An 18,914-nucleotide genomic window follows, 5' to 3' on the forward strand; every position below is an offset into this window, starting at 1 on the left:
ACAGGATGGAGCTAGCAGTTTTGGCAGTCTGAAGGGGTGCAGTGGCTGTTCCCTTCCTCCCTGCCCCTGATGCAGAGAGCAGGCAGTGAACAAGCCCCACATCTGGGGTGGCTGGTAACATCCTTAGCCTAGCACCTTTCCATGCTTCCAATGAGATTGTAATAATCGTTGTCCCTTTGCGGCACCATGGGACTTAGTCCTGTAATGCCACAGGTATTTATGATAGGACCTAGTCCAGATTTACATTGCTTCAGAATAAATCCCAGCATGAAAAAAGTCTGTATGTTGCTGGCAGCACGGAGGTTTTAAAGATGAGTTTGCTTTGGCTCTGTGAGAAATTCTTCTTTTTACTTAACTGAAACAGTTTTTTCAAGAGTAATTCTTGTTTGGTTCTGTTCATAGTCAGATGAGATCAGTGAAGTTACTTTGCATTAACCCCACTATAATCCAGAGCACATTTTGGCCATTTTTAAAATCTCTACTGGTGAGTGTTAGGTAAAATGGACAAGAATTGTTTTGCATGTGGACAACTAAGGCCCCCTCTACACATTACAGGTACCACAATTAACTGGTTAATTGTGCAAACTACCTTAAGACCAGCTACACATGCAAAGTAGCTATCACACCATAAAAGCTCCAACCAGTTATACAGATAGACCTCAAAAATGTGTACTAGCTTCATAGCTTGTTGCTATCTAGCTTTAATTTGCACGTGTAACAGGGTCTTTCCTGTGCTGGGAGCCCTGTTAGCTGATGAGGCTCTCAGCTGTTGTCCTGCAACTGAGAGGACTCTCAGCCCCAGCAGCTGCTGACTCTGGGTCCCGGCAGCACAGGGACACAGAGTCCTACAGCTGTGAATGCTGGGTCCTGGCAATGTACCTCCTGGTGCTGGCAGGGCACAGCAGTGAGCCCTGGGGGTTTCATATGCCCCCAAGGCTAGGAGATCATGGCAACTATGTCTCCTAGCTGGGGTGGTGCGTGGGTGCCCCTGTGGCTGGGAGGCCCCTCAACAGAGGGGCTTCTAGCAGCAGGAGATTGCTTCTTGCTGGTGCAGGAGGAGCCCAGGATCGGGCTCTCTTGCACTGGCAATCAGACATGATGAGATCTAATACACAATCCTACAGTCATGTGTCCTGTCATGCTCATGTGGCATAGCAGGAGGTGTGATCATGTGGATTATGCATTAGATCCCATCATGCCTTTACCTGCATGTGTAGAGGGGGCCTAAAGCTCTGATTTTGGAGAAGTAGCAGCAGAAGCAATAATTTTAAGGTCGCTGGCTCCCACTGGAGGGTTGGTTCTGCTCCCACAGTTGTATTTGTCTTTTTGATTTATATGCCATCCTTCCCAACAAAGGCTCGGGGTGGCCTACAGTAAGAACACACAATAAATGAAAAACAGGAGAGTGGCAGAAGGACAAAACAGCTCAAAAGGGAACTAGACCACCAAGATAAAGTAGAGGCCCCATAAACAACATCTTAACCTATTTTTTTGTGGTTCACGCCTGCCCAAATCAGAAGGTCATACAGCACTTTCAAACAATAGGCAGAATAAATCAAACAATTTTGTTCTTGACTTCTGTCTCATTTGTATACTTTATAAATGTGAAGGGAATTGATTGCTAAATACAAGTATTTCAAGCTATTCAATTACAAGTTAGCTTCCATGTAATGAGCACCGAGTACAATTATTCTATAAATGATACTTAGTAAGAATGATCAGCAATCAGATTGACTCCAGTTGTGCATGCTGTTTAGCATCTCCTCAGAAGAACGTTGGAAGAGATGGGAATTAAAGTACTTGATGTCTATGAGAAGATGCTTAGAAACTTTCAGGATTAGACCTATCCCTAGTAAATGTAACATACTATCACCAGCAATATGACTCTACCATAGGGAACTTAAACAGTACTTAACACGTGTAGACATCCCATGCTTGAACCATTGTGCAACGAAAGAATGTTAAGAATATGAATCAGGAAGGGAAAAAAAACCTGTTGTATCACTAAATATTTCCAGGCCCTTTTCACCAAATTATAACCAAACTAAATAGATGTATTTTGATCTGTTCATATAATATAGATACATTTTCAGGTGTTGCTCCCCCGTTCCATCTACACAGCATATGCACTTACCCACTCATTTTGTGAACATGTGAATGTTGCTAGTGGCCTTTTGTATGAGTAACCACAGTTGCTTATTTTGGCAAATGCAACCAATTTACACACTCCAGGGGAGCACACACATTTATGGAACCAAAATGGTTTGCCTGTGAAGTCAGAGTTTGTAGAGTGGGCAGCAAATTTTGATACCTTGACCCCTGTAGTGTAGCTAAACATTTTATTTAAGAGATGTTGCTCTTCTCATGATCTTGAACACAGTTTTATACACACACACACACACACACACACACATATATATACTATATACATATACTATATATACTTACATATTGTACATGTACATATGTATACACTCCTACATATAGACACACATACATGTATGTATATAACGCATATATTTTGTGTTTGTTACATTTTTTAAGAACTCTCTGACAAATGTTCATAAATACAATAGAATGAGCCTTGGTAGAGATCATCCTCAAATCGAGGGATTGTCACTGTCGAGTGACCGTTCTTGTACTGGAATGAGAAGCCTGAGCCAGTAGATGGCAAATGCAAAGCTACTCACTACATTTTCATAGGCTGTGAGCCAAAAGGAGCAAAAGGGGTTTAGGCACTCAAATGCTATTGAAATGCAATGGGATGTGGATGCCATTCTCCTCTTGTCCCCCTTGAAAATTGCAGCCTGAACATTGTCAGTAAATTTGCAACCCAGAGAATAAGCCTCATGATTATAAACATTTGATCTATGTGCTTGTATTTCAATAACTCTAACAAGTAATATAAAATATTTTAATTCTGGTAATTTTTTTTAGTTACCAGGAACAGCTTCAGCTTCAAAAGGAGCTATACAGGCAATGCAAAGACCAAGTAAGACGAGCCCTGACTGAACTGAAACAGCAGCAGCAGGAGTTAGGTTTTGATCTCCAGCCTGGTTTGCAGGAGAAACAAGCTCAGTTAACAAAGTATACAAAACTTCTGCAGGAAGCAGAGGGCTTTACATGCCAATTAAACGAACTAAAGAGCCAAGAAGGTAACCTGCAGGACTACTCAGAGGATCCGTGCTGCATGGAAGAATCCTGGTTAGAATTAAAACACCTTCATGAAAGTCTCCTCCTCAAATTGCAGGTTGGAATCACAATGCCTTTCCTTTTCATATGGATCACTTGGATGCACTTCTTTCACTTCTTTCTCACTTGCTTGCTGTTTTTAAGTGATCAGATTAGAATGATGAGGTACAAAGTGAGATACTCAAAGTGTACCCCTGTTATAATCTCCTCCAGTGAAATAATGAAGGGTAAATCTTCTTTGCATAAACTGGAAGTTGTGAGTTGCAAGTTTCTCTGCAAATGGGACAGATTTCTTTCCTAGGTCAGTAATGATGTCTGGGCAAACAGGGCCATTAGCCCTGGGCAAGATCCCTGGCACTGCCTGTGGGGGGTGAGAGGGGCCACTGGAAGAAAGCTAGGAGGCATGCCTCACCCTCCTGTTCCCCGTACTCCCCCTCCCCCTGCACCCTGCATCTACCCTACAGTGGCTCCAGCTCCAGCAATAGGAAGGGCAGTGTGCGGTGCATCTGTGTGTGGTGCCTGTTGCCTGTATTTCACTGCTGCTGTGGGAGATGTCACCTCTTTTTGCCTCCAAACACCAGTGTTAAAATGGTCACTGAACAGGCCTGTTGATGGCAAAAAACAAGGTGACTTCTCCTCCTTGGCCTGCTGCATCTGCAGTGTGCTGCCACCACCCAGGGGTCAGTGCTGGTCATTTACTCCTCTGCCCTAGGACATGAAGAAAGCGAGCACTTGTGTTTCTGCACTTTCACTTTGTCAAAGAGTAAATGACTAAAGTGAGAGCAAAGTGCTGGTGAAATGACCCTGAAGAACACTTTGTCTAAGATCTCTCCCAAAGATACAGCTTGTCCAAGTATCACACAAAAAACTTGCTTCTAACAATATAACAGCTCGGGAAAGCAGCAGCTGGCATCTATTTATGCACATGTATGCTGTGCCGCTACACCTCCCCTTGTTTTTTCCCTGCAAATCCCCCTCCGTACTAGACAGTAGATGGATCTTCTGAGGCTATCCTGCCACTTACAGTTATTGGTTACTTGTCTACGGTGGTGTCTGTAATGCGCTAGATATTTTCTAGACATTCAAGAGGAGGGAATGGTCCTTGACTGGAGAAGCTTACAATCTAAGAACAGACAGGCAGACAAGTGATAATGGGAGATGGGACAACTACATACGGTTTCTTATGCAAGCATGCTTCAGACTGTTTTTATTCAATACATCCAAATCTGTTGGTGGATACAGTTGTCCAAGGGTGGATCTGGCTGATAGATCATAATGAATACCGTTGCCATTAGCTCTCATTGCAGATCATTGGCAGACGTTTTAATTTCTAACCCTTTCATTCCCAAACTGCGCTACTTTAAATCCTTCTCTAAACATCCATTCCTATAAGCTGTGTTGTGTGTAAGGTGATGCTGTACTAAATCTAGAAACTCTCTGGATCCTAGAACCTGGTGCAGACATTGGACGGTCATGTTCGGGAACACCAGCAGCTTCAGGACATGATGAGTGGCTTGAGTACCACATTGACAGCAGCCTCTGAGGAGCCTTTAGATTTTACCGATGCCTCAGTAGACAAGCCAGCACCCAAGCAAAGACTGTTGAAATCACAGGTATGCCATTTTCAGACACTGTAGGAAATGGATCCATATAGCAAGATCACAGCTTCTAGGGAGAATCCAGTTTAGAAAAGAGACTAAGAAAACTCCAAAAACTAAGGAGTTAGTGATACATTGTCTTGTTGTGTAACTGTAGGACTAATCCTGCCCCACTGGTCTCTAGGAAGAGAATCAACTCTAGGTTGAGTAGCCAGGTGTGCATGACTCCCGTTCTTTTCTTTGAGGCATGAGGAGAGGGATGTTCAAATGACTGGCCACTAAGTGTTTCAGTTAGCCAGAGCTCAGAAGGAAGACTGTCCAGCCAGAATAGCACAAGAGGACTTTGATCAGTCTGAGCATTAATACAATTAATTCTTTATTAAAATTTGGGTATTTTTTGATTCTGTAAAAATAAGATGCATGTTGCCCCCATGAGAGGATGAAGGTATTGAGGGATGATGTGCCAACTCATGCCGTTGTTCTATGAAATCAGGCATCTTCCAGCACTGACCAGTTCCTCCTATCTCAAAAGCAAAGTAACTCTCTCTAATAGGTTGGGAAATGCTGTATATGGTGGAACTAGGGGAATGGTGATTATGCTAGTGCTATTCCATTATTTTCTTAATTTGCATAGCAGCAGATTGCTCCTGATCATATAAATGCCCACTTCCTTCAAAGAATCCAGTGCACTATTTGACTTTCTGCAGCCATGTGATGGGCCTACGTGAGCTTTGTCATGGGACTTTCAGCAGAATTTGTCCCTCAGGGCACATGTTAATGATGTTAATGTTTGACTTTGTACAGTTGCCTTGGTATGGAGTAAATGAAGAGGCTCTTCAGTAAAAATATTTCCCTTCCGTTTAAAGGAACAACAAGCACCTCTTAATCGATGTGATGACACATTACAGAAGATTATGGTTTTAGCAGAATCAGTTAAACAAAACACCTCTCCACAAGGACAGAAGTTTATTACAGATGAGGTTGAAACACTTCAGTTTAAACATGGGAATCTGAAAGAGAGACTTGAAAATGTCAAGCAAGAGGGTGAGAATATTCTCACTGACACACTCGAGTCTCAGCATGTCTTCGCTGATGCAGTACAGACCCCAGATAAGTTGCATACAATGAAAAAGAGGGAAAAGGAGGTTGTTTCTCATACTCCCATTGCTGTTGGAGAGAACACCACAATAGAAGAGCCAGAGGAATGCTGGGGGAAAAATAATGTAAGTATAAGTGTTCACAGTAACAAGAATGAAAGATCGTGTGTCAGGAAGCTGAAGTCTCTTAAAAGCATGTTATGACTTAGACCAGTGGTACTCAATATTTTCGTTTAGCAGGCTGGGCAGTATTTGGTCCCTCCACAGGCCAGATCTGGCCCCTGGACCCAGTCTGGCCCCCCGGGACAAGCGTGGCACATAGGGGGAGGGACAGGTTCAGCCTGGCCCCGATCTAGACATGCAAAGGAAGGGAGCTTGGCCTGGGCCTAAACCAGACCTGCGGCAGGGAGAGATCATGTCCTTGCCCTGAACCCACCCCACCAGGGAAGGAAGCGTGGCCCAGCTGTGTTTGGCCCACGGGCTAGAGGTTGAGCACCCCTGACATAGACTGTTTCAATTTTATAATTAAACTTTCCATAATTTGTTTGTGTATGCATCAAAGCGCGTTAAAGAGGAGTCCGTATGTTGCAGTGGGGTGATAGGCAATCAACAGTTCATGTTTAAACTTCTCCCTGACACCTGATTCGGTTTGGTTTTCTTTGGTCAAATGTGTAATGAAAATGAGAAGCAATGGTAAAAGGGAAAACATGCTGCAAGCACTCCCTTTGGGTAAGAATCCTAGGCAACTTCTTTGGCAGTAATATCATGCAAAATAAGAGACAGCTTTTAAACTGTTTGCATCCTTTGTGATAACTCCACAGCACAAGGATGGCTTGTTATCCTTTTTCCATAGGTTCCTTCTTTGTAACACAAGACAATATTGTTTTTAATTTTAACTTAACAGAATGAAATTGGGTGGGTTTTTTCCCCCACTATCTTTCTTAGGGCCAGCCTTTAAATGGAAATGACACAGAGAAAGAGCAGCAAAATAATCTGGATTCTGAAGAAAGCAGGCTATTGCCAGCTAGTCCTCTACTGTCTCATACACCAGAGCAAACTATGCAGGTAATAGATAAATAAGTGCTAATTAAATGTGAATTTGTGTGCTAACGTGCGCTGAGGCCCTGTGGGATAATCAGTATAATTGAGTCTGGGTTAAGTTTCCGGGCCCAGGGTTCTAGATGGTTTAAAATGCCTGAGCTACTGGATTGCTAGCTTTTGTCACCATTGCATGCCCTTCTTTATGGGTTCAAGCCTCTTCCATTGTCTTTCCTCAAACACTGGTTTACTTTGTTGAGGTATCCAACACCCTTTCCTTTTAGTTTGCTCTCCCGTATCTTTTTTCATTATTAAACCTCATCTTAATAACACAAATCATTAAAATAATCACTTAGGGCTGCATTTTGCAACAAATGCTCGGGTTTTCTCACTGAGCTTTCCTATTGACTTCAGTGGATTTCTTTTAAAGTGAGGTGCTACTCAGAGAAGTTGCTGTCAGAATTTGGCTCTTACTGCTAGTAACTTTTTTTTTTCCCAAACCAGGAGGAGAAAAATACAGGGAAGCAGGTTGTGGCTGAACCTGATGGTGTCCAGGAGAACCTTCTGGACAGAGACACAAGGCTACAAGGAAGTAGACCCCAGCTGGAAATGCATCGGAATGGTACCTGTGATGAAGGTGTTAAGTTGGCAAAGAAAATGAAGCAAGCAGAGGTAACTATGCTTTAGGTGGTAGCAATCCACTGAATTGTAGAAGCAATCATTTGAAGTTTAATTACAAAGGGAAGGCTAGAAATAAAAAAAAAAATCCATTTAGTTCCACTGACGCACTCTTGTCTTTGTGTAGGGATGTCTGTGCTTAACTCCCTGATTACAAAGGTGAGCCTGCATTCTGTATGGTTAAAGGTGTTGTCACTGGGACTTGATGACACTCTTAGGAGCCATGTGATGCCAGCAATGATCCTAAACCTGTGATATTCTTGTACAATTTTTCTTGAACACTCTTGTTCTGCTTGCAGCTGTTTAGTTATTTACAATTCAGTTTGTAAAAACACATGCCTATGGCTTAGGATCTGGGCAGATTTGCAGATTGAAAAGAACCTGACTTAGTATCTGTAATCTGTGTATGATGGGTAGAAATTGGTTACCGCAAAACCTGTAATGGCCAATGGGCAACTGATGTCCCATGCTGCATGCTGGCTAAAGGGAGTAACAGTATGGGGGTACTTCTGTGCTGCCTTCCACTAATTGTTTATCCCCTATCCAGCAGCATGGGAATGCTCTGCATGTTCTTCTTCCAGTGAGGTGGACGGGATGAGCCAGGCACTCTGGGGAGCCTTAGTTTGCAAAACTATTCCTCCCTGCTATGCACTGGACATTGTATTTGCTGCAACAGATATGCTGGTAGACAATCCTGGCTAAGTTTTTTTTTTTCCTTCCTCAGAGCAGCAGGGGAATAGGGAAGTCTCAGAGTCACTGAGATGCTCTCACTCATAGCCTGCTTCAAATGCAAGCGCAACAACATGTTGCTCTTTTTTCTAGGCAGCCCATTTGTGTCAAATGTCCAGCCCCAACAGAGTTTTGTAAGCAAACAATATCCAGCAGAGCTCCCTGTTAACAAATCCACCCCCACCAAAAGCCTCAGCATGCAGCCGGGGGTACTGGTCCAATGAAGGGCAGATTTCAAGGCTATGAACTGTTTACTGGAAATGCCCTGTAGGATTCTGGCACTGAAGAAGCACTGAATTCACTGAAGAAGTGCTTCAGTGAATTTCTTGATCTCATTGAATTGATACATAGGGAGACATTTGCAATTTCTTACCATGTATATACCCAAGACCCAGACTGCGGAGGGCTTTAGAGATCAAAACTGGCACTTAGTGTAATGGAATATAAAAAGTGTAGGTCAAGGGAAGAAGAGAGCTAATTCATCACTAATCTGCAATTTTTCTAAAATTTTATGATGACAAAAATTACAGCACTGCAGCTTCTAAACCATTTCCTTTGCCATAACCCAGCTCAGGGTATACTTATGTGACATAATTGTATTTTTCCTCATTCATTTATCTGTAATTGTAGGCTTTATATCCTTGTCATCTCAAGCACTGTAATTGCTAGTCAGCGTGTCTGATTAGGGCTTTTTGGTTACTTGTTTCTTTTATTTCCCTATCACCTCAAGGAGAAATCAGGCATTCAGAGAAAGGAGGATCAAGCATTCAGAGAAAATCTTCATCAATTCCAGCAATGGCTGAGCAGTAAGGAGCAAATGCTGAATTCAATAGCAGCTGAAGAGGAGAGACCAGCGTCTGAAAAAACAGTTTCTGTTCTTGAGGTAACTCAAGATCAAGTCACTCCATTAGTAGTCTTACATACTATTGAATCATAGCAGGTCACTTACCTGCTCTGTTTCAACTTCACTTAAAGTTCTGTTATAAAAGGGAAAAAGCAGCTCTCACAGTAAAAGTCAATTTATTTTTGTATCCTACTGCCTTGTGCCTGTGATGACTACTGGTCCTTAGCCAGACAGCTGGCCATACCATGTGTTTCAGTGGATCTTTTCAATGAGTAATGAATCATCACTGCTACCAAATTAACTCTCTTACTACGTAGGCTTACTAGGGCAAAGGGTATAACACCCTGGCTTCCTTGTAATTGTTCAGGAGATAGAAGGAAATATCCTGCATTTGGTATACATGGCACATCCTTCTCCTGCTTGTCATATGCCTCTATGTTGTTCCAGCTACAGTATGACTCATCACTGAGCACACCACCTTTTTCAAAGAACGTGGGACTATGAATGAATATGCAATAATTTGGCTTTTCCTTGTCTCCATATTTGTGATAAAGTCCTTCCTGCAAGCAGCTAACATTTGTGCAACTTCCATCACTAAAAGGTTATCATTATTTTTCTTTTTGACTTGTCAGGCACTAAAAGATAGTTTGAGTGAAGGCCACAATTTCCTGTGCTTAATAAGCCAAGATAGAGAGTTGCTACTGAAATCAGGAAAAGCACCGATCGAGGAGAATCTTTTGGAGGAACTTCAGCAGCAGTGGGTGTGTTATCAAGGGAAATTGAATGAAGCAAGTGGGAAGCTGAAAATGCTTCAATGCCCTCTTCTTTTAGTGAATGGAAAAATATTGGACACAGCAGCTCTCACTCCACATATTGAAAACTATCCACTGAAGAGTCAGGTAATAATCATTTGTGGGCTAAGATAAGTAACCTTTAATACATTAGTTGGAATGTATTGGTAGCTGCCATTGCACAAAATAGTGGCACTTTAGATTACAAGATACAAACATACATGTTAGCTTTTTTAACAGAATAATGATTTTTTTTTTTTTTACTTGTTCCTACTGTGTTTTCAGCATAAGAACACAATAAGCATCATAACTTTTCAGACTTAATATATTAGTATTGCAGTCTTTGATCTTGTCATTCAGGTTGCATTTGAATTACCTTTGTTTCTGCTGTGGGCTGACTGTGTATTCACTCCATGCCTGGAACTGAAGACAAACATATGTGTGTAGGGATGTTAAGAAGTGTGATGGCATAACAATGCCCTGGATCCTTGTGTGGCCTTTACCTTTGAAACCTGCCTGCTTGTCCCCTAGTTTTCACTGAATAATTGCATTGTGTTGAAGTCCTGACAGCACAAGTGTTATGTAAAAAGTATGCAGCTCTACAGAGGAACCAGCAGTAACATCTCCTAGGATTCTGCAGCTTCCTGACATGAAGCTGGCAAGAAAACTATAGTAGGGTGGCCTGCCTCTTTAAGGCTCAAGAGCCTGGGCCCAGGGAGTATTAATCAGATGTGGGGGGAAGCAGCCAGGTGCTCTCTATCAGAAATGATGGGAGGGAGACTGGTTTCTTCTCCAGTCCCTGGAATGGAGGGGCTGAGGGGAAGAAGCTTTTGGTTGTAGGAGTCCATTGTGGACAAGAAGGGCTTTCTGCTACCCCAAAGTGGTTTTCAGGTTAGAGATTTATTCCTCAGCAAAGTATTAATTGAGACAGTTCCCTGCCTGCTGTGGGCTGTTACTGCTTCTCAAGGGTCCTCCTGTCCCTTTCTCCTTCTAGATCTGCTGCAGGAACCTGCCTCTTGCCTGCAGCTCTCTGTAGGGAGCACCTGACTTCTCCTTAGCTGCTTCTCATTTGGACAAGTCTGAGAAGTCAGGCTGCCCTGTTGCTAATACCCAGGCCTCTGCAAGCCACTGGCTCTGTACACCTTCTTTACTGTGGCTCACAGCAATCTCCTAATGACATCCCCAGTTCCACTTAAAATAGGGCTTGTACAACAGTGTTGCTCACAGTCACCCTTAGAATAAGAGAAGCCATTTCCTTTGTAAGCCACAGACTAGATAGCTATTGTGTGATGTATGGTGAGTGCCTTAAAGCTGGGCTGAGCTTTGGTTCAGTGCCCTGTTTGAAAGGCACATAGCTACACTACCTTGAAGAGGCCCTGACAAAGACCTGGAAGTCAGACTTTGCTTTGTTTCCTTGTTCTCTGCTTCTATGCAGAAGTAACTTGCCATAGCTCTTCACTCAATGTAGGATTCATAGATTCATAGATGTTAGGGTCGGAAGGGACCTCAATAGATCATCGAGTCTGACCCCCTGCATAAGCAGGAAAGAGTCCTGGGTCTAGATGACCCCAGCTAGATACTCATCCAACCTCCTCTTGAAGACCCCCAGGGTAGGGGAGAGCACCACCTCCCTTGGGAGCCCGTTCCAGAGAGACCCCCCTCCCTTGGGAGCCCGTTCCAGACCTTGGCCACTCGAACTGTGAAGAAGTTCTTCCTAATGTCCAATCTAAATCTGCTCTCTGCTAGCTTGTGGCCATTATTTCTTGTAACCCCTGGGGGCGCCTTGGTGAATAAATACTCACCAATTCCCTTCTGTGCCCCCGGGATGAACTTACAGGCAGCCACAAGGTCGCCTCTCAACCTTCTCTTGTGGAGGCTGAAAAGCTCCAGTTTCTCTAGTCTCTCTTCGTAGGGCTTGGTCTGTAGGCCCTTAACCATATGAGTGGCCCTTCTCTGGACCCTCTCCAGGTTATCTGCATCCTTCTTGAAGTGTGGCACCCAGAATTGCACGCAGTACTCCAACTGCGGTCTGACCAGTGCCCGATAGAGGGGAAGTATCACCTCCTTGGACCTATTCGTCATGCATCTGCTGATGCACGATAAAGTGCCATTGGCTTTTTTGATGGCTTCGTCACACTGCCGACTCATGTTCATCTTACCACAAACCAATGCCATATTAGAGAATGGAGGCAGAATGGTCCCCTACTTCTTTCCCTTTGCCTTTCCACCCCAGAGGAGGCCTGAGTTTGCACCTGAGGTGGCATGAGCTTGTCAGGCTGTGATGCTGGCAACATTAACTCTGCTGCGCATGGAGATCAAGGAAGGGCTCACCTGTATGCAGTTTCTAGGCTGAGTCATAATGCTTGTTCCTTAAACCCCCAGAACTGAAGCACAGACTTGCAGTATTCTCATCACCCCCTGAATTTTCCTTAGTTTCATGTCACTATTTATTTTTTTCAGTGTTTTGACTTGGTTACATCCTGACCTGGAGTGGGTGATTTCCCACTCATACTTTGATAGCTAGAGAAGATTTTTCTGTTTGCTTCAGGTTTATAATTCTCTAGGGTCTCTTAAAATGAAACCTAATGTTTGTCTCAAAATTGATAAAACTGCTGTAGCTGCGTAGTTGGGGCAAATGGAAAAGTACTCTGGTTCTTCAGTGATTTTTTTTTTTTTTTTTTTGATCCATTCTGGATTTAAGTGGGAAAGTAGTGGGATCAGTTCAAATTATTATTATGATTTATTTATTTTCCAATAGCATTTAAAATGTGCAAAGCACTTTTCAAACAGCAAAAATGGCACCATGTGTATGCTGAAGAGCTAGCCACTTCTAGAGAGACCGACAGTGTAGGAGGCAGTGGGACAACATACCAGTTCCATGGTCACAATGCTATCTAACCACCTCTTTATAGTATGCATGTTTTGCTTACATATGATTACTCTAAAAATACTATTTTTATAATGATAACATCTATAGACTTCCACTACAGCCAGGGTCCCATCATAGTAGGTGCTGGACATGCAGGCAGACACATGCGTGCATGATGGAGAAAGGAAACATTATTAGTAAGAGCTTTCCGAGTATGAGATGGTCAAGCATTGAAACAGGCTAGAGAAGTTGTGGAATCTCCATACCTGGAAATTTTCAAGAGCAGGTTGGACATCCATTTGACTAGGATCGTTTAGTCAGGGGTGATCCTGCCATGAGCTGGACAGGGGCTGGACTAGATGACTTTATGAGGTCTCTCTCAGCCCTACTTTCCTATAATACCCATTTTAAAGATAGGAAACAGGCACAAGAAAATGAAGTGACTTGCTTTTAGGTTGTACAGGGAGCTGGTGGCAAAGTCGGTGCCTATCCCTGTGCTTTACCTTAACCTTCCTATCAACCTCAGCATATAGACCATTTCCAGATGCCTCCAAATTTGCCATGATAAGTCATCCAGTCTCTGGAAGATATCAAAGTAAAAACAGGTCTTCAGGAGGAGTTTAAATGCAGAGAGGGATTGCAGGTGACATGGAGAAAAGGGTATTTCAGGTTTTAGGAGTTGCATGGAAGATACAGAGATATCCTGGTGAAGGAAGCAAATGGTGGAGGAGGCTGGATGCATTGTGATATGGAGGGTATATGGGTGCAACAGGAAAAAAGTGATAACCTGAACAAGATGGAGTGGAGAAGGGGTAGAATTCCAAGGTGGCAGTGATAGCAACACAGTGGTCAGGAAACATCTTTGCAGCTATAGGTTGCTATTAGTGGATGATATGGTACTGGGAAGACCAAGAAGTGCAATTTGCCATAATAGAGGCAGAGCATGGTGAGGGTTGAGTTGTAGGTATTGGTGTAAGGAAAGAAAGAATAAATTGGAGAGAGGTTATGGAGGAAGAAGCGGTGGGACTTGAGCATGTGGGACAAACCAAAGTTGTAAGTTGTGGTAAGCTTCACAATGAAAAATCCTCTTTTGCACCTTAGAGCACAAACATGGAAATGGTTTTCCAGAAGCATTTTTTTCCTGAAGCTCAAGCAGATGCTGCATATATTGAAGAGGAACGAAAGGTCAAGGAGCTGAAAAATCAAGCTGCAGAACTGGATATTGTGTTAATAACTGAACAACTAAAAGAAATAGAGGTAGGGATACATCAAGAACAGTCCCTTAGTAACAGCATTGTTGAATTCATCTAGTACAGGGGTGGGCAAAGTCCGGACCATGGGCTGGATCAGGCCCTCAGTGGATTCTGTTTCCCAGCAGCCCCTGCCCACGTTGCTGTGGCCAGTTTCCATGGAGACCCCAGCAGTACAGGGGTGTGACAGCCCTGGGTTTCCATGGAGACCAGCCCCAGCAGCGCTGGTAGGGCGTGTGGCTATGAGTGGAGCTGCTCCAGGGCTGGGATTTTGCAGCGGTGACAGCATGGTCTGGAGCTAGGGGACAGCCACGATCCACTGCCTGCATGCCCCAGCCTGGCTGTGGGTGCAGAGTTGCAGTGTGCTGCCCACATGCCTGGGCAGGGGCATGCAGGCAGTGGATCGTGGCTCTACCCTAGCTCCAGGCACACTGTTACCACTGCAAGGTCCCAGCCCTGGTCAAAGCAGGTCCTCACCCAGCCGGACACCCTGCCAGCTCTGCTGGGGCCGGTCTCCATGGAAACCCTGGCCCCGCGCTGTCACGGTACCACTGCTGCTGGGGTCTCCATGGAAACTGGCTGCCATGATGCAGGCAGGGGCTGCTGGGAAATGGAGTCCAGCTACCAGCCGGATTTGCCATTTTGCCCACCCCGATCTAGTATAATCCAATATCACAAAACAGTTGTATATACGCTCATTTTTCCTTTTGACTGACCAACCATGCATATTGCTGGTGTAGCACATAATCTGTGGAAATGGTGACTTTAAACATGTCTATGACCATATCCATGCCAGTATCATGCTTCTTGCTGGTGTAAAATGGTACAAAGATGTGCAGTTGCAGTTTTTACAGTTTTCACGTCTCTATATCAACAGGTGTGTATGCTCACGGGTAACTGAGCATACACGTGTTTGTGTGTGTGAATGATCAAGCATGTTTGATAAAGATGGGAAGAGATGAAGTGGTGAAAAATCTCTAACAATCTTTCTTTAATGGGCTTCTTGGTAGAATTTATACAATGAACTGGAAAAGCAGAAAGCCGAAGCATTGTCTTTGAGGGACGAAGCAGTTCCCAGCACAACAAAAACAACTGCCTCCCATTCACCAACCCCAGAACGTATGGTTTCTTTATGGGACAGGCTGCTTCAAGAAATACTTGCCATTAAGGAGGTAAAGCAAAAACAGTACCATCTAATTAATAAGTACCATGAAAATCTGTCTGCTGTTCAGTCTTCAATGAAAACGTTATCAGCAGAAAAGGAAAACCTAAAAACGTAAGTACAAGGAATTGTTTTTAGTCTCTTGTGTGTGGGCCAGATTCAGATCTCGGTAACATCAGTGAAGCTGTTGCAATCAATCTTACTGGAGTTTTCTACCTATTCTTTCTGTAACTGGGGTCAAAAGAAAGTACCTTATCAGCCTGACTGAACTGGATAAGAGCAGAACGAAAAAAAATAGGTTTGCTTCAGATGAGGTCATTTGTATTTTCTTGCTAACACTGAGTCTAGGGCATGTCAATACCCCTGAGTGGAGCAAGTATTATTGTTAATTTTATGCTACTCTGGACATTTTCCAGACATAACAAAGAAATGGTATTTTAAGTAATATATTAGTAATCCTCCCCTGCCTGCCAAATAAAGCAGATGAAAATTTGTCTTTTTTCTTTAAAGGAAAAAAAAAGAAATGATGATGTGTTGAGAGCTCTAGTACCCATTTGCTGCTTATTGAAATTCCTCCTTATTCTGGAAATGAAACTTGAGTGATAGGGAAGGTGGTTTAGTCTGTAAGTAAGTCTATAGTACCAAGCTATAAGCTACCCATTCCACTTATAATGTTTAGAATGTTTTACAAATTAACGTTTATGGCACAGAACTAAATTTCTTGTCATAATAATGAACCAGCTTAATTCAAAAACATTAAAAAATGATTTATTGAATTTTTCATCCACTTTCTTAAGTAATTGCAGAGAGCTGAATGAGAATGTAGAGTATTAAATGGATTTTAGATGGAACTATCAAAACCCCCCTAGGGAGCTTGAGTCTATTTGATTGGATCAAATAGATTGATTCCTCCTGAATAAATGGAAATCTAAGACTTTATTCCTTGTGTCTAGCTTTGCTTTCACATCAAAAATTACTATGAAACAGAGTTCGTTCACTCGCGCTTGATTTAACATTGATATAGGAGTTCATTTCTTGTGGATTAAAAGTGGACAACAAGAGAATGCTTTTAAGGAACTGCATGCTTTGCATTAGTGAATATTATTACCTTCTTACGCCCACGTTAGAAATTATTGTAATGACTACCAGTTATACCAATCAATGGTTGGTGTACATTTATAGGAAATAACTATACTGTAACTATTGTAAAATCATCTAGGTAAAAATATTAAATTATGAAAACGCTCATGAGAGAATAAAATTCTGATTGTTCAAATTATTTTAAAGACATGTTTAATTTGTCTGCTGGATCAGTGTGTTAAATCCTGTTGATATTTTTGGCAGGGGGCCTATGAACAACACAGTTCTTTTGGAAAAAATTAAAACATTTATGGATTCAATACACAAAGCAAGAGACACATTAGACGAGCTAAAAACTCAACAACAGAATTTATCGGAGCATCTCATGTGCATGGATAAGGAATTAACAGAGAGCCAAGTTAAGCAACTTGAGCAGTGGTGGGAACAAACAGAACAATCTGTGCAACAGAAATACCGGCAAGTTGTGGCTGAAATAGATGAGTTTAATTTAGTCATAAATAAAGTACAGGACACTCAAAAGTCATTGGAGCACGAACAGCTTTTACAGGCAGGGCTGAATTCCCCAGAAGGACAAAAACCAAAGCATTCTGTACTCTGGACCACAGAGCTGCAAGCCCTTAAACATAACATTGCTCTGTTGAAAAGAAGCACTGAGCTGCAGATGAAAAGGATTTGGAGTGACGAAGAAAAGAAAACTTTGGAAAACTCAATAAGTGATTTGCAGAGCCAAGCAGAAGCATTGGAGCAACAAACTCCTTGGGAAGAGGTTCAGACCAGTAGCTCGCATCACAAAAAATATGAAATACTGAGAAGGATGAAGCAGAATATTTCATGGGTCAAAGATTCCTTGTTGCTTTTGGATCGGAAAGCAGCATTTTTCCCCGATGCTATTAGGGAACAGATCAGAAATTGTACGTCTGGGAACAATGCCATTCTAGCCAAGGAGCCTACAATTGCATCACTGGCTGAAGAGACCCAGTGCATCATTCTTGCATTGGGTACAGAGGAGAGCGCAGACATGATCTCTCTTTTGCAAGAATTACAGAATTTGTACAAGGCGCTTGCTTTGGAATCAGCTGAAAGATTGTGGTACTTAGAGCTCCAGCTGGAAAAGAGGCACAGACTGATTACAGGAATAGAAAATGTTTGCAGCCAGCTTCAAAACGCTGAGACACAGACGGTTCCTGATGCAAGTGAAACTACCACGTGCTCTGAGCTAGGCCAGCAGCAGGCTGTTTTAAAGGAGCTTGCAAAAGAAATGCAGGAGACTGAAGGCCATATTTTATCGTATTTTCAAGAGAGTCCACAAACAACCAGGGAACTAAACATATTTGAACAGTTATTTCTAATGGACCAGTTGAGAAGTCTTAAAATTAGAGTTAGGAAAATACAGCGGCTAATCCAAAATAAATGCCGCGTGGTGGAAAAAAAGATAGCTGTCTATACAGAGTTTTCAGAAAGGATAACTATGCTGGAGCAGGAGCTTAATGATCTCCAGTGTGATGAACAAAACCTGGAGAGAGAGAAAAAATTAAACACAGAACAGGAAGCTAGGGACAAACTCTGTATCCTCAAAGAAAGAATCTTCGCTTTTCAATCCAACTTGCTGAATATTATGAAGTACAAGGAAATCTTAGCAAGTCTTGGGCTACATTGGGACGCTTCACACCTTGATGAATTGCAAGCTCGATTTCTTGAAATGAGAAATAATCTGGAGGAGAAAATGAAATGGTTTGATCATTTTATTATGGAATGTGACAGGCATCAAGAATCGCTGAGTGAAATTCAGGCTATGACATTCAGTATAAAGGAAGAAGCTGATATGCTAAATAACCACCCCAGCTCTTCCCCAGGAAAGGATCTTGTATCTGCACAGATTTTATGCCAGGAAGTTCAGCAAGTCATGTACTTAACCCAGGAGGCAGCAAATCAATTGAACAGAAATGAGGTCTTTGATGTATCGTTCAAAGAAGCTGAGATGCAGCAGGTGAAGAGCTTGGAGAAGGATATTGATCAGTTGAATCACTTTGTCCAAAACATGGTTTTAGATCTCCAGGCAAATTTTGTAAAGGAACAAGATTTCCAGGGTAAATTGGAACACACATTGCAAATCGTAAAGCAGATTAAATCTGAGCTTCAGCACCCACTCCTGGTAGACCTAGAAATGAAAACAGTTCAGTATCAAAAGATGCACTGGGAAGCAATTCAAGACACAGTGCAAGCAGAATATTGGGCCATTAAAGACATAATGGAAAAAGAGAAAGAAAGGCAAGAAGAAAAATCTGATCTTACTGCTGACATAGAAACAAAATTGAATGAACTGCAAGCTCTTGAAATACAGCTGAAGGAAGACATTGCCTCCCATGTGGTAAGTATATTTAGTAAGAGTACATCCATTTGTAAGGCTTGATTAGCTGTCTGTGGTCATCCTCCTTACCATGGTGTTAATATCTTCCTGACTTGCTGATACTCTCAGTCTAACTGGATTACACTGAAATCTTTCCGGTTATGTGTGATGTGATTGGATAGATATACTATTCTTTTTTTGGATCACGCTTCCAAAAA

General features: G+C 42.5%; 1 protein-coding gene across 1 annotated transcript in view; it reads left to right on the forward strand.

Moving 5' to 3' along the window:
• The window catches only part of SYNE2 (spectrin repeat containing nuclear envelope protein 2), a 256,030-nt gene that overhangs the window by 90,505 nt on the left and 146,611 nt on the right, over positions 1-18,914 (forward strand). Inside the window, 10 exon segments of the mRNA XM_025197915.1 lie at positions 2,938-3,250; positions 4,641-4,805; positions 5,657-6,013; positions 6,833-6,952; positions 7,430-7,597; positions 9,063-9,215; positions 9,809-10,075; positions 13,938-14,093; positions 15,097-15,362; positions 16,593-18,717. Of these exon segments, the coding sequence (XP_025053700.1) occupies positions 2,938-3,250; positions 4,641-4,805; positions 5,657-6,013; positions 6,833-6,952; positions 7,430-7,597; positions 9,063-9,215; positions 9,809-10,075; positions 13,938-14,093; positions 15,097-15,362; positions 16,593-18,717 (4,090 nt within the window).

This window comes from Alligator sinensis, unplaced genomic scaffold (assembly GCF_000455745.1).
Source record: "Alligator sinensis unplaced genomic scaffold, ASM45574v1 scaffold13_1, whole genome shotgun sequence".
NCBI lineage: Eukaryota > Metazoa > Chordata > Crocodylia > Alligatoridae > Alligator > Alligator sinensis.